At 40.8% G+C, this 14,918-nt stretch overlaps 1 protein-coding gene across 9 annotated transcripts in view; it reads left to right on the forward strand.

The window, feature by feature from the left end:
• Lmbr1 (limb development membrane protein 1) overlaps window positions 1-14,918 on the forward strand; it is a 135,048-nt gene that overhangs the window by 102,399 nt on the left and 17,731 nt on the right. For 7 of the 9 annotated variants that reach the window (XR_004770972.1, XR_004770973.1, XM_027428644.2 and 4 more), the window contains 3 exons: window positions 1,268-1,341; window positions 1,555-1,645; window positions 3,308-3,374. Coding sequence is in view for 7 of the 9 variants with exons in the window: in XM_027428644.2 (XP_027284445.1) it covers window positions 1,268-1,341; window positions 1,555-1,645; window positions 3,308-3,374 (232 nt within the window). In the remaining 2 variants the exon portion in view is untranslated. Of the gene's footprint in view, window positions 1-1,267; window positions 1,342-1,554; window positions 1,646-3,307; window positions 3,375-5,020; window positions 5,065-14,918 lie in introns of all 9 variants that reach the window. The other 2 variants (XM_027428645.2, XM_035448513.1) reach the window with 2 other exon arrangements.

Here is a 14,918-nt window from a genome sequence, read left to right on the forward strand (position 1 = left end):
CAGAGCATTTTTCCATCCTGGCCCATATCCCTTTGTAGGGGAGGATAGTAGGATCTTTTCCTTATCCAGTACAGAGTTCATGGTGGAGGTCTGAGTAGCAGTAGGCACAGTGAGAGAAAAGTGGATGGATTTACTTAATGTAAAATTTATGAAAGCTTAGCTTCCATTTGCTGAGGGGTGGGCAGTGGTGGGCATGCTGGACCATGAGGTGTGGTGTGCTGCTCCTTAATCTTATGCTTCACTGCTTCTGGCTCCTGCCTTCAGGGAGGAGGAGGCTCCTCTTCTCTGGAGTAGGGAGCACAGCCTGTACAACAAGGGGTCTTCCTAGGGTGCCAAGTTGGGATAGTGTGTCCAAAACCTGACCACTTGCTCTTGGCATTGTCCATGTTCTCTTAAATGACAAAAATGATACTCACGCCATCACTTTATTCATGTATAGAATTGCCATGGTTATTCTTATTTCTTTATGTCCAAATTAGAGTGTATATATAATGTGTGTGATACTATCTATTGGTTTATATTTTATTAGTCTGGCTGCATTTTGCTTTACCTCTGCTGTTGTAATTTAAGATGACCAGGGGAATGGTGATGGACATTCCTTTACTCTCTAGCAGTAAGCTTTAAAAGTACCATTCCTGTTTTAGTGGGGAGTGATGTTTGCTGTCAGTTATCAGCATCTGGACATTATTTATTCTATTTTGTCTAAGTTCTTGATAAAGACAGGTCATGAGATTGGGCTAATATTTATGAAAGTTTATGCACTGTTTTTTGTTTTAAAATTACTTTAATTTTTTTTAAAAAAAATTGCTAGCAGTCACACTTTTGTAATTGAATTATTGAGGAAAATTTGGGAAAGGAAACTGGATATACGTTATTTGTAAGTATATCTTACGTTTGGTAGGCCTTATGGTATAATTTTTATATGTTGCTTCTGCCCTGTTTAGGTCTATATTCTACTCTAAACTATTATATATTAGTCTATTAAAAAAAAACTTCCTAGAATATTCAAGATGCTTTTCTCAAATAGCAGATTGTTACATTTTATAGCAGTAATCATAATGGTATCATTTTGGCAAGGGACTTAGAAGTACAGTTGAGGTAAATGGGGTTAATTTTGAACCTGTTAAAATTATTAACATGCTGCTGAGTTTGTGATGAAGTCAGTTAGCCTTTGGGAGATTCATGCTATTCTTAGGTGTTGAATGTTCCCAGTTGGAACTGTCTTGTGCAGTGGTACCACTGGTTCTGAGGAGTGTCTTCCCTGCAGGGTCCTGGGATAGGAAGCGCCTCTCTTTCCACTTTTGGCTTTGTGGGAGCTGCACTTGAAATCATTCTGATTTTGTATCCTTTCTTCAGCTGAATGTTATGTCTGTTGACAAGTTTTCTGTCTAGTTCCTGGGACAATGGTAATTTAGTAAGACACTTGTCCAGAAGGAAAAGCAAATCAGTCCTTCTCAAGCCTCAGTGGCTTTTTGTTGTGTTTTGGTTTTCCTGTGGGCTTCAGACTTTGGGAAATGTGCATTGTCTTGGAGTATTTTTCCTTCATTCTTACAGCTATCTCATGGTGTCTTCTGTTGTTGGTTTCTATAGCCTCAGATTTTTTGGAAACTTTACACCCAAGAAGGATGACACAACTATGACAAAGGTAAGGTAAAGTCTTAGGTGCTGGTGGCTTTTCTTTTGCTTCCAAGACAAACAAGTGCTTTAGTTAGTAATTGCCCTGAATGGTTCATCTGACCTGATAAGTATTTGTAAGCAGCAGACACACAAAGGAAGATTTTCGGAATGCTGAGTAACTAGAAAAGGATGTGCTCTGTGTAATTTGGACTTTGTCCATTCACTTGTAAATGCATAGAACTACAGAACTTGGTAACTAGCTGTGGAATTCTCCAGAAAGGACCCCTTTTCTTCTTAAAGAAAACATATTGCTAATGAATAACTTGGACTATGCTAACTGTACTTCAGGAACTTTTCTGAAATCTGAAGAACTTAGTTGCTACAAGTAGTAAAGACAAAGTATTTCAATTCTGAATAACTAAAGTGAGAAGGAAGAGCTGTCTGCTTAGAAACAATGTGGTCTGAGGCTAATTTGACTTCATACAGTAGTATGTCATTGGCCAGAACAATAAAGACTTACCTTATATAATAAATGGATCTTAGTAAAATATCCTCACAGGCTGCCTAAGAAGAATGGTTAAAAGCTGCTGGCCTGTTTCCCTTTTTATTATATGGTCTATATTTACAGCCTATTTAAAGTGTGTATGTTTGTATATATATATGTATGTGTATGGCAAAGAACCCCTCTATATATACATATTACATATATGGGATATCTGTCTATCCATCCACCCAGATGTATAAGGCTACAGATTCTTTCTTTTTCCATTCTAAACATTCTTTTTAAAAGTTTATTTAAAAATTTATTTTTCATTTCACATACCAACCTGAGTTCCCCCTCCCTCCCCTTCTTCTGCCCCTTGCCTCTCCCCCCTTCCTGGACTGACAGCTGGGGAACCTGCATGGGACTGAACTAGACCCTTTGAATGTGGGTGACAGTTATGTAACTTGATCTGTTGGGGGGTGGTGGCTGGCAGTGGCCACCACCTGTCCCAGGGGCATGAACTTTTTTTGGAGCCTATTCTCTATGGTGGGATACCTTGCTCATCCTGGATACAGGAAGGAGGGGCTTGGTCCTGCTCCAACTTGGTGTGCCAGACTTTGTTGACTTTCCAAGGCTACAGATTCTTGAAAGTCAATAAGTAGCCAGTATCTAGTTGAGGTGATTATAAATACTAATCGGTGTTTTCAGTGCCTCTTTTTGAAGATGAAAGAGTAAACAGAAGATACATTGAAAATGGATTACAAGAGTTTAGATATTTTGGTTTCTAGTGTTTTCAAATCTAAGACTGAATCTTATAATAGTTAAACAGATCAGAGTAGATATTATGTAAAAGAACTTGGCAGCAGCCAGCCTTTAAGATTTAGTCAGAAGTCCAAAGGTATTCTTTTTTTATATCATAGTCAAAGCTTTCAAATTAACAACCACATCAATAATATAAAATGTGTGTGATTTAAGTATTCTATGAGTTTATATTTGCCCCTACATTATATATATTTTGTGGAATTCATAGAGACAACTTTAAATGAAAAGGCTCCTTATGTTTAAATTCTACTCTAATGGTTAGTGTCATTAAGCAGTTGCAGAGTGCCCTGGGTATCTACCCTGCACTGTGGCTCCCAGAGTACTGTTAGTGGCTCTTTGCCACCTGCTGTTTTACTGCTCACTGTCCTTTCTTTCTCTCCACAGATCATTGGGAATTGTGTGTCAATCTTAGTCTTGAGCTCTGCTCTGCCTGTGATGTCAAGAACACTGGGTAAATTTTTCTGAGAAATGTTCATTAAAAATCGGTATCTTTATAGATAGTTTTACTAAATCTTTTTAACTTTTGCTTTGTAAATTGTTTTTCAAAATCACCTTTAAAATATAATACTTTTTTTACATTATCCTGTATTTCATTTGTGTATAGGGCCATACCAAAACAAGTGCTTTTCTTAAAGAAAGGCCATTTATTTTTTAAGCACTTAAAACATTCCTTTCCTAAACAATAGAAACTCCCTGCCCCCACTACATTCACAAGTTGGGCTTTTGAATCTTCTAGTGTGGAATCTGTGACTTTTAATGCCTAGAAAATATTACCATTTTTTTTCATACATGAAGTATCTTTCCAAATGTATAGTTTAATGTATGGTTTTGAAAAGTAGAAATTTGTAAATCCATTTTAAACTGCTTTGTGTCCATGAAAACAGAGCTGAGCATGATATGCAGTCCCTGGGAGCAGATGCCTGCCAATCATAGCATTTCCTTACGTTATCAGTGTTCAGACAGGTTTTTATCATCTTTTAAAAGTAAAAGAGAATTCTACTTTGTAACTGAAAGAGTTGAGTCACAAGTCATCTGGCCCTTTTTATAAAGCATTGTTCTAGGCTGTGTGTTCTTGGCTAAATATTGTTTCAGGCAGAAGTTTCTTTTAGGCAGTTCTATACAATTCTCTAGACTTAGGTTTTAACTTTGGAAATTAATGATTAGAAAATGACCAGACAGATTTCATCTGTGAATTCTGACCATGGCTCCAATAGCACTTTAGGCCTGGGGGTTTGCTGTCCTCAGGCACTGCATCCTTTGCTGATTCAAGGCTCATGCCATCAGGGTTGCAGCTATGACAGAAAGTGGGAGCTTTGTAGTTTTCTTCATAGTTTTTTTTTTTTTAACAAAGTCTTCCATATTTTAATAAAAAGTAGAATTAAAGTCTAACTGTAGAAGAGACCTCTATGTCACCAGGCATTTATTTAGTGGGTATGTCTCTTCCATGTCTGATGGTAGGACACAACTGCTTATGGTGTGCTAATCTTGAAACATGCACATTAGTGCCACCATTGAAGCTAAATGCTATATCTATTAGCACAGCCCAGCACATAATGGTAGAGATCAGCCATCTTTCCACTTTAAACCTTTGCAAATTTTATTTATTGTACTTCGTTATTTAAGGGTAATTGATAATCATTAATGTATTTCAATTTTGTGGGAGAAGAAAAATCACACGCCTCGTATAGGCTTAATACGAAGAAAACAAATTAATGGCAAAATTTACCTTTTGAAGCCTGACAAATTAAATTCCTGAGTAGTTTGCCATAGAGATAAATAAAAAGGAAAAAAAAAAAGATGGAACAATTAAAATGCAGCTGAGAAGCTCTTGGACCCAGCTGTCCAAACAGGATTAGTGGGGCGCGCTGCGGTACAGTGAGCCATGCGGCGCCGTGTAAGACAGCGGCACGCATGGCAATACGTGCTATGCCCAGTGGCACTGAATAGATGAAAAGAGTAAATACGTTAAACAGATTCATGGAGGCTTTCTGTAGTATTAAAAAAGCAAAGTTCTAGACTAGAGATAAAGCCTTATTTTAGTATTATGGGAAATGCAAACTAGAGAGTTACTTTGTAATTCTTCTGTTAACGCTTTAGGATTGAGCCTTTGATTTTAAGAAGGTGAGCTACAGAGAGCTGTGGTGAGTGTGCCCCTGCTGAAGAGCGGGATTGTGATATACAGCTGAAATGCTTGAGACCAGAATAGAGGATGCATTAACCACATTCCTAGCTGTGAAGGTTCCCCTCTCTCCTCGCCTCTCAAAAGGAGATCTGACCTCAGCGTGGTTTCCTTCGCTCCTGTGAGATCAGCTCACAGCATCTGTCATTAGGAGAAACGGGACACAGAAGAACAAAATATAGAACCTAACGTAAAACTTTTCTCTGTTTCAATGATGGTTTGATGGAGAGGATGATCTCAATTATGAATTGAAAGTACACTGAATCCAGACCACCATAGTTAATTTGGCTATACAAAATTTCCAAAAAAGGAAAGAAAGAAAGAAAGAAAGAAAGAAAGAAAGAAAGAAAGAAACAGGGAATTTTCTTGTAGCTATTTTCTTTTAAAAATCATCAGCTGCTCTTGTTGCTGCGCCGTGGGTACTGCAGTCTACAGCTGAAGGTTTGAGTGCACGGTGTGATATCACATGCTCATTAAAGCATTACTCTCACATAGCTTGCTATATTTGAGTGGGGAAAATGTATTCATTGAAAAATGTCCACTAAATAACAATATGCTTATCACCTGCTACAGAGAAGTTGTGAGGGTTATTTTGAGCTGGCATTTTAAGTCAAAGAAATGAATGTAGTTTATTGTATGTAGCAAACGTAAGATTTTTTGCATTCAGCTCTTTAAACCCTGTAAGAGCATTGGCCGCCTGTAATCCGATGCATTGCTCCGTTGTGTGGTCAGACTGTGGTTGTGAGGAGCCCCTGTTTTGTCATAGTGGAGGCTCTTAAGTAATAGATTACTGTCTAACACAGTCTGAGTCTGACTAGAGGAGATAGTTGCAGAAAGGTGCATTCAGAGCAGTGAACCAACCATCTGTAGATGCCCAGCCTTCTCTGTTTTGAAGAACATGTCTCATATAGTTAGTTGCCAGCATGGTCCTTATAGTGCTCTGTGAAGAAAACAATTGAAGGTTGTTTCTCATTATTCCTCATCTGAAGTCCCAGAACAATTTTCCTTCAGTTGCAGACAACTGTCTTTGAGATACATTTGTTAGTTATGTTTCAAAATTACTTTTATTTTTATCTTGAAAACCTTTTCTGTACTTTATAAGTTACAAGTTATGCAAGGTCCAAATGCTGACTTAGAAAAAGTATTTATGATACTGAAACAAAAATACCTTTAGATCAGCTGGTACATATTTTAGGTATCTCCACCTATTCCTCATCTGAGTTCAGCAATCTGTCATCTAGCAGGAGATAAGGTGGATTATTCTCTTTTGTTGCATCTTGATTCAGGGACTTCGTTAGAAATCACTGTTTCTTGAGGAGTTTTTTTGTTTGGGTAAACTGTTAGTCTTCACTCTGGGCTTTGCCTGTTTCCTGTTTCTCAGTATAAGATGGAAGTAAATGATGCTTTCATAGATATCAGTGACAGATGTGAAACAGAAGTGTAATTTATATATTCCAATTATGGTATCTATGTAAAAGTAGTTCCAAAATCCATACTGAAAATTTCTCAGGAAAAACTGTATACAATGTCATTGTATCCAGTTGGATTAAAGGTATATAACAAATAAGCAGTTTTAATTAACCTATGTCTGACTACTAGTATTCCTTATATATTTGAGCATTAAATTTGAAGATCTGACATGTAATCTTATATTATATGGCAGAACCAGGAGAGCATCTGGTGATGGTCCTTAGCTCACATCTGCCTGTCCTGGCCATGCTTTCCAGTGCTGTGCTGGTCATGGCAGTTAAAATGTAGCTGCCTGTTGATAACCAAGTTCCTAAGCTAAAGCTTGTATAACAGTCATTCCAGTTGGAATCATCTGGTGAGGAGCCTTTAAGGGTCCAATTTAAAATGTGAAGATGTCAGAGCTTGACAGTTATAGTAAGGGTCTCATTTATACTAAGAATAGTGAACCTTGACCTAGCTGAGTGAGTATCTCCAGTGGAACACATGCAGTCAACTTGGAGACAGGGGAACAGTGCATCTCAGCTGTAGAAAATTTTTAAAAATAATTATGTAATTAAATAATGACTAGATTACATTTATGAAGAACATTAAGTGTTAGATTGGGCTGAAGAGGTTTCTGACCATGATTTTTTTTAAAATTACAACAGTATTTTCATTATTTTTTTGAGACTGTCACATGTATATACAATGTATTTTGATCATATTCACCCTCCTCTCCTTAACTCCTCCCAGATTCACACTCTACCCCCCCCCCATACTCCCTCTCAACTTTGTGTCTTTTTTAAAAAGCCCACTGATACCAATTTGTGTTGCACATATGCTCATTAGTGTGGGGCCATCCACTGGAGCATGGTCAACCTACCTGGGGTCAAATCTTTAAAGAAAACTGACTCTCCCTCCCCAGAAGTGATCAGTTTCCCAACCTAGGTGGGTGGGGCTCATGAGCTCCTCCATGCTCCATGCTTGAATGTTGCCTGACTTGAAATTGTGCAGGCATTGTTTAGGCAACCACACTGATGTGAGGTCATACTCAGAAAACACTGTTTGACTCAACTCCTCCCTAACTTCTGGCTCTTATACTCTTAATGCCCCCTCTTCCTTGATGAGCTCTGAGCCTTGCTTGGGAGCTGTGATATAGATGTTCCCTTTGTGGTTGAGAACTCCACAGATACTTTTTTTTTTTTTTTTTGGATCAGTTGTGACTTTCTCTGTCAACTACTGTCTGCACAAAGAAACTTCTTCGATGAGGTCTGAGAGCTGCACTGATCTATGAATATAGAAATAGTGAATTTAGGGGGCAGATATGATAACTTGTCAATTTAGGAAAATAATAGTAGTATGTTCACTCCTGAGGTCTATAAAGCTCTCCAACCATGGATTCTTGGTTAGATCTATATTACCAGCAAACATTTCCTTCTGTGGTGTAGGCTTTCAGTCCAATCGGAAAGTGACTGACTACCCCATAGCTCTCATGCTGCTGTTGCACCCATATGCTTATCTGGCAGTTGTTATTGTAGTTCACAGGGGTCACCCCTGGGTGGATTGTTGATGACTCCTCCCACCCCAGCAGCCTGTACAGCACCTTCCAGTGCTATGACAGCTTAGCCAGAAGGGAGAAAGCTTCCTGCTGAGTGCCAACTTGGTTTCTCCATGTGCTAGGGCCAAAGTTTGTGTCTGATCATACTTTTTAAAAATTCTTTTTATTTAAAAAATTATTTTTAATTTTGCATCCCAACCCAAGTTCCCGCTCCCTCCTCTAATCCCACTCTCTGCCTTCCTCCATTCCTACCCCTCATCCACTCCTCAGAGGGGTTAAGGCCTCCCTTGGGGAGTCAATAAAGTCTGGCATTTCAAGTTGAGGCTCCAAGCCCCTCCCCCCTGTATCAAGGCTGAGGAAGGTATCCTACCATAAGAAGTTGGCTCCGAAAGTCAGTTCATGCCCCTGGGATAGGTCCTGGCACCTATGCCAGTCCCCCCCCCCAACAGAGCATCTCATAACTGTCACCCACATTCAGAGGGCCTAGTTCAGTGCCATGCAGGTTCCCCAGCTGTCAGTCCAGAGTCAGTGAGCTCCCACTAGCTCAGGTCACAAGTCTCTGTGTTTTCCCCATCATGGTCTTGACCCCTCCCTTGTTCATATCACCCCCCCTCCCTCTCTTCAGCTGAACTCCAGGAGCTCAGCCCAGTGCTTGGCTGTGGTCACTGCATCTGTCTCCATCAGTTACTGGATGTAGGTTCTATGATGACAATTAGGGTGCTCACTAATCTAATTACAGGGGAAGGCTGGTTCAGACACCCTCTCCCCTATTGCTAGGATTCTTAGCTGGGGTCATCCTTGTGGAGTCCTGAGAATTTCTCTAGCACCAGGTTTCTCCCTAACCCCATCATGGCTCCCTCTATCAAGATATGGAGTTCCTTGCTCTCCCTCCTGCCCCTCCCTCAACCCAGTCTTCTTGATCCCTCATGTTTCCACTCCCCATCACCTCCCTTCTAACCCTCCCAGTTTACCCAGGAGATCATAACTATTTACCCTGGTGCCCTTCACGGGTGTCCCTCTTAGAATACCCCTTTTTATCTAGTTTCTCTGGGGTTGTGGATTGCAGCCTAGTTATCCTTTGCTTTACATCTAATACCCATTTATGAGTGAATACATACAGTGTTTGTCTTTCTGGGTCTGGGTTACCTCACTCAGGATGTTTTTTTTTTTTTTTTTTTTTTTTTTTTTTTTTCTTGTTCTATCCATTTGCCTGCAAATTTCAAGATGCCATTGCTTTTACCCCTGAGTAATATTCCATTTTGTAAATGTACCACATTTTCTTTATCCATTCTTCAGTAGAGGGCATCTAGGTTGTTTCCAGGTTCTAGTTATTAAGAATGATGTCACTATGAACACAGTTGAGCAAATGTCCTTGTGACATGAGTATGCATCCTTTGGTTATATGCCCAAGAGTGGATTCGCTGAGTCTTGAGGAAGATTGATTCCCAATTTTCTGAGAAACTGCCATACTGATTTCCAAAGTGGCTGTACAAGTTGGCACTCCCACCAGCAGTGGAGGAGAGTTCCCCTTACTCCACATTCTCTCCAACATGACCTGTCATATGTGTTTTTTATTTTAGTCATTCTGACAGGTGTAAGATGGTATCTCAGAGTTGTTTTGATTTGCATTTTCCTGATGGCTAAGGATGTTGAGCAATTCCTTTAATGTCTTTCAGCCATTTGAGTTTCTTCTGTTAAGAATTCTCTGTTTAGATCTGTACCCCATTTTTTAAATTGGATTATTTGGTACTTGGGTGTCTAGTTTCTTAAGTTCTTTATATATTTTGGAGATCAGTCCTCTAAGGTGCTGTTTTGTCTTATTGACCATATCCTTTGCCTTACCGAAGCTTCTAAGTTTCAGGAAGTCCCATTTAATTTTTGCTCTCAGAGTCTGTGCTACTGCTGTTCTATTTAGGAAGTGGTCTTCTGTGACAATGTGTTCAAGTCTACTTTCCACTTTCTCTTCTGGCAGGTTCAGTGTACCTGGATTTATCTTGAGGTCTTTGTGCATGGGGATAGATTTGGATCTATTTGCATTCTTTTACATGTCAACATCCAGTTATGCTAGCATCATGTCATATTAACTAGTTCTCAGCCTCCATAATAAGAACAGCTGTGGGGTTCTTTCTACAGCCCTTTGGTGGTGTCTTTTATACTTGTTGGGCACACGTATAAAATGGTCAGGAAGATGACGATAGGATGACCAGAAAGATGGACATAGGATTCTCAGTCACAAAGACAGCCTTTTATACAGACAAGCTAAATTTAGATTTCAGAACAAATTCAAAGCAGTCTGGTTGCCTCTAGAGACAAACAAACAGGTCATTGTCACAGGTATTATTTGCTGAATTCAAGGCCAGAGTTTGAAGCAACTTTAGTCTGCACTTACTCCCCAACCTCAAGGTTCAGTCAATTGTTTTCTGTTTGAGAACCCTCACCAACCTAGAGCTACATGCATGGGTCAATATGACATTCCTAGCCTGAGAGAAACTATGTGACTTAAAGTGTTTTTTTTTAAAATTTTTTTTTAAAATTTATTAGTTCAAATTAGAAACAAGCCTGCTTCACATGTCAATCCCAGCTCCCTCTACCTCCCCTCCTCCCTTGCCCCCCTCCCACCAATTCTCCACCCCATCTCCCTTTGCTCCCCAGGGAGGGTATAGCCCCCCATGGGGGGTCCCTAAAGTCTGCCATATCATCCAGGGTAGGGCCTAGGTCCTCCCCCATGTGTCCAGGCTGAGAGAGCATCCCTCCACATAGGGTGGGCTCCCAAAGTTCGTACGCCAGGGATAAATACTGATGTACTAGAGGCCCCATAGAGTGCCCAGACCTCCTTATTGACATCCACGTACAGGGGTCTGGATCAGTCCCTTGCTGGCCTCCCAGCCATCAATCTGGGGTTCATGCGTTCCCCTTTGTTTAGGTCAACTGTTTCTGTGGGTTTCACCAGGGCAGTCTTGACCCCTTTGCTCATCACTCCTTCCTCTCTGGAACTGGGTTCAGCTCATTATCTGCCTCTGCTTCTATCAGCCACTGGATGAAGGTTCTAGGATGACATGTAAGGTAGTCATCAGTCTCATTATAGGGGAAGGGCATTTAAGGTAGCCTCTCTACTGTTGCTTAGATTGCCAGTTGGTGTCATCCTTGTAGATCTCTGGAAATCTCTCTAGTGACAGATCTCTCCTTGAACCTATAATGGCTCTGTCTATTATGGTATCTCTCATCCTGCTCTCCTCTATTCTTCCCCGACTCAATCTTCCTGCTCCTCCATGTCCTCCTCTCCACTCCTCTTCTCCCTTTCTCTTTCTCCCAGCTCCCTCTCCCCTCCCCCCATGCTCCCAATTAGCTCAGGAGAGCCTGTCCCTTCCCCTTTTCCAGGGGACCATGCTTTCTTCTCTTGGGGTCCTCCTTGTTTCCTAGTTCCTCTGGTGGTGTGGATTGTAGGCTTCTTTGCTCTAGATCTAAAATTTATATATAAGTGAGTACATACCATGTTTGTCTTTTTGTGACTGGCTTACCTCACTCAGGATGGTTTCTTCTCGTTCCATTCTTTTGCCTGCGAATTTCAAGATTCCGTTGCTTTTTTTCCCTCTGAGCAGTACTCTACTGTGTAAATGTACCACATTTTCTCTATCCATTCTTCAGTTGACGGGCATCTAGGTTGGCAACGTGATCATGCTTTTAATCCTAGTCCCTTCTTCAGTTTCCAGAAGTCACTTTGTGAAGGCATCTGGTCTGTGGACCTGAAACTTTGGCCACACCTCTCTGGGTGTGGCTTCAGGCGGGTGGAAGTTGAAAGAGGGGAACTCAATTGAGGTGTGACTTTCAGGTGCTCTTCCTTTCCGGTGCTCTCCTGTAGGGAGAGCAGGGAACCGCTCTGGTGGTTCTTTTTTTTTTTTTTTTTTTCTGTGTAATTGTTCCCCAGTAAACACCCGTTTCTCATTCATCAGTGGTCTAGTGATATCATTACATCCTCACCTTCAACTTGGTTTTACAGCTTTTCAGGTTTTTTTTTTTTTTTTTTTCTCTGGAGGTGTATGTATGTACTCTATAGGAAATAGTAATTGTCATCTGGGTATTTCCTTGTTTCAAATTCTTTGTTGGCTTTGTTCTTCCTTCTGAAGAGTCTTAACTCTATGTTGCCCAGTGGGAGTTAAGAAGGAAAGGTTTTGAACTTATTTCCTATGTCAGCATCCAGACATCTGAAAATGGATTTCACACCAGACTTCTCAGTTAGGTCTGTATGGTGCAGGCTGCTTGCTGGTCCCTGGGTTGCCCCGCGCTTGGGCATCTGACATTTGTGGTCTCACATCCATATCTCTTCTTCATTAATATCACCCATCCCCCCATCCCCACCTTCTCTCCTCCTCCTTTGTCAATCCCTTAACTGGCTCCTTCATTGCTACCACTAATCATTTGTTCAAAAATACACATCTCTGACCCACCGATTGCCCCATATTAAGCAGAGATCAACCTAACTCCTTGCTGCCCTGGGGCCCACTCTGTACTGCACAGGTCACTGCAAAAGCAGAGCTCATTAGTCTTTGGCGCTTCCATCCAAGAGGCCAGCCAGATCAGAAACATGAAAGTTACAGCAGTGTTTCTGCTGTCTCTTCCCATCCACCTTGTTTTCCTCCTGAACACCTGGGAGGAACCCACATGTAAGAAGTGGGTTCTGGGCCTTCTTGTTCTTTTTGATTTTGAGGAGAGTAGGGTAAGAAGATTTGAAGTCAGACCAAAAGAGTTCCTTTAGGAAAGGGCCAGATGTCTCTCCATCTTTGGAAATTGGTTCTTTCTTGGACTCTTCTTGTTATTCTCCATCATTGGATTTTTAGTTTATATTTGAGTTCACATACTGAAGTTTACCTGGCTACTTCATTAAATTGCCTTCAGTTAGAACAAAATGACTTCATAACAAATAAACAGTCATGAAAAATGATAATTTCAGACACATTTCCCCATCTCTAAGCTTTAGTTTGCATGCTCCCAAAGCCTTCTGCCTTTGACCATTCTTTACTATCCCAAGACTCCTAGTTCTTTGAGGTGAAGTAAAATCCTATGTTGCAGGTAAAATGTCTCAGGTTTTTGCACTTTCAACTTTGCGTTACTCTTGCCTATTTGAATTGATGTTCTTAAGAAACTTTTCAGTCTTTAAAGGACAAGGCCCACTTCCTGCATCTTCTTGGCTTGTAGAGCCTTAGTTGGTAAACTCACATGATGTCCTGGAAGCTTTTTGTTGAGGGTGGTTGTTTTCAATGTAGATGAAGTAATTTCCACGTGCCTTGCCTCAGTCCTTCATGTCATCCCTTTCATGCTCTTAGTTTGTTTGGCCAGGTATTATTTCAAAAGACCTTTACAACAACAGCCAAAGGGTGGAAACAGCCTGTTGTCAGATGAGAGGGCCAGCAAACTGTGGTATGCAGCACATCAGATGGAATGTTACTCAGCCATAGCAGCCAGTCAAGAGATAAACACTGTGGAGCTCTGATTCCAAGAGGAATTGCAGTGGTTGTCTATAGAGACAAAGACAGGTAGTGCTTACCAAAGGCCTGGGAAGGAAGGATGGAGAGTGGCTTGGGAATAGTTTCAAATGTGCAAGATAAAGCATTTTGGTGGTGATGGTTGTAAGAACTGTGACTATTACTAATAGTACCAAGCTGTGCATTAAAATGTTTATATTGGCACATTTAATGTTACATGTCTTTTACCACAGCTAAAAACAAAGGAAGAGGAAGTCTCGATATATGGCATGAGGTGGATGGAACTTGGAAATATCATGTGCTCTAGCCTGTCCACAAATGGCCCAATGCTGCATTGTTCCACTGATAGGGGCAGGGGGAAGATAGACTCTCAAGGGAAACTGCCTTGTGGAAATGGAGTTGCCCTTTGGAGAGGTACACTTATGTTGGAACTGGGGAGAAGGTATTTAATGCCTTCAAGTTGTTTGCCTAAGTGGTTAATTATACGTGATGTGACTTTCATCTCAGTTATTTAAAAGGAAAACCCGTTACTTAATATGTGCACAGAAAGTATTGTACTGTCCCCTGTGGTGGCACTGTCATGAATGTGGAGGCCATGCAGTTGCCTTTGAGTGTTGCCTTCCCATAACATGACCCTAGTGGGGTTGGAGGGAGCAGGTGGAGAGGATACTGTGGGTGGCCAAAGTGGTATCGGTAGTGCTCACCTTGGGGTATCAACTTCACCCTTCTGTTCATCTACCCTTCCCCTCCCTTTCCTAGACGCCCCTCCTCTTGGCAGTACTGGGGATTGGACATGCAAGCACATGCGAGGCAAGTGCTCTACTGACAGAGCTACAGCCCTAGCAGTCTTCTGACAAGCACTGGCATGAAGGGTTTGGCTGTTGTCTACTTACTGATGTATTTATTGTAGTTGTCACCTACCATGCTCAGTATGCCCCTTCTTTCTCTACTTTGCTGGAGTTCTTACCAAGATGGATGGTGGATTGTGTTAAATGCCCTTTATGCATCTATTGAGACAACCACACACTTTTTTTTAAAAATCTTGAAGCATGTTGAATTACATTAATTCTCAAATGTTAGTCTGCTGTTTCTTGGGTAAGTTCCATGTGTTATGATGTACTATCTTTTTGGGTTGAATGTGATGATAATTGGCTGAGGACATTATCTTTGTTCGAAGCTTCTTTCTGCTTTTGATTTGTATGTAATGCTTTCCTCACTGCAAGTGTTTAGAAACATTTGAGTTTCCCTGGGTGGTTTTCATAGACTTGTTTCTCCTTCTTCAGCGTTCCACTGCTTACTGATGATACCATCTTGTTTGAAATTTACTTT

Source organism: Cricetulus griseus, chromosome 8 (assembly GCF_003668045.3).
Source record: "Cricetulus griseus strain 17A/GY chromosome 8, alternate assembly CriGri-PICRH-1.0, whole genome shotgun sequence".
Classification (NCBI taxonomy): Eukaryota; Metazoa; Chordata; class Mammalia; order Rodentia; family Cricetidae; genus Cricetulus; species Cricetulus griseus.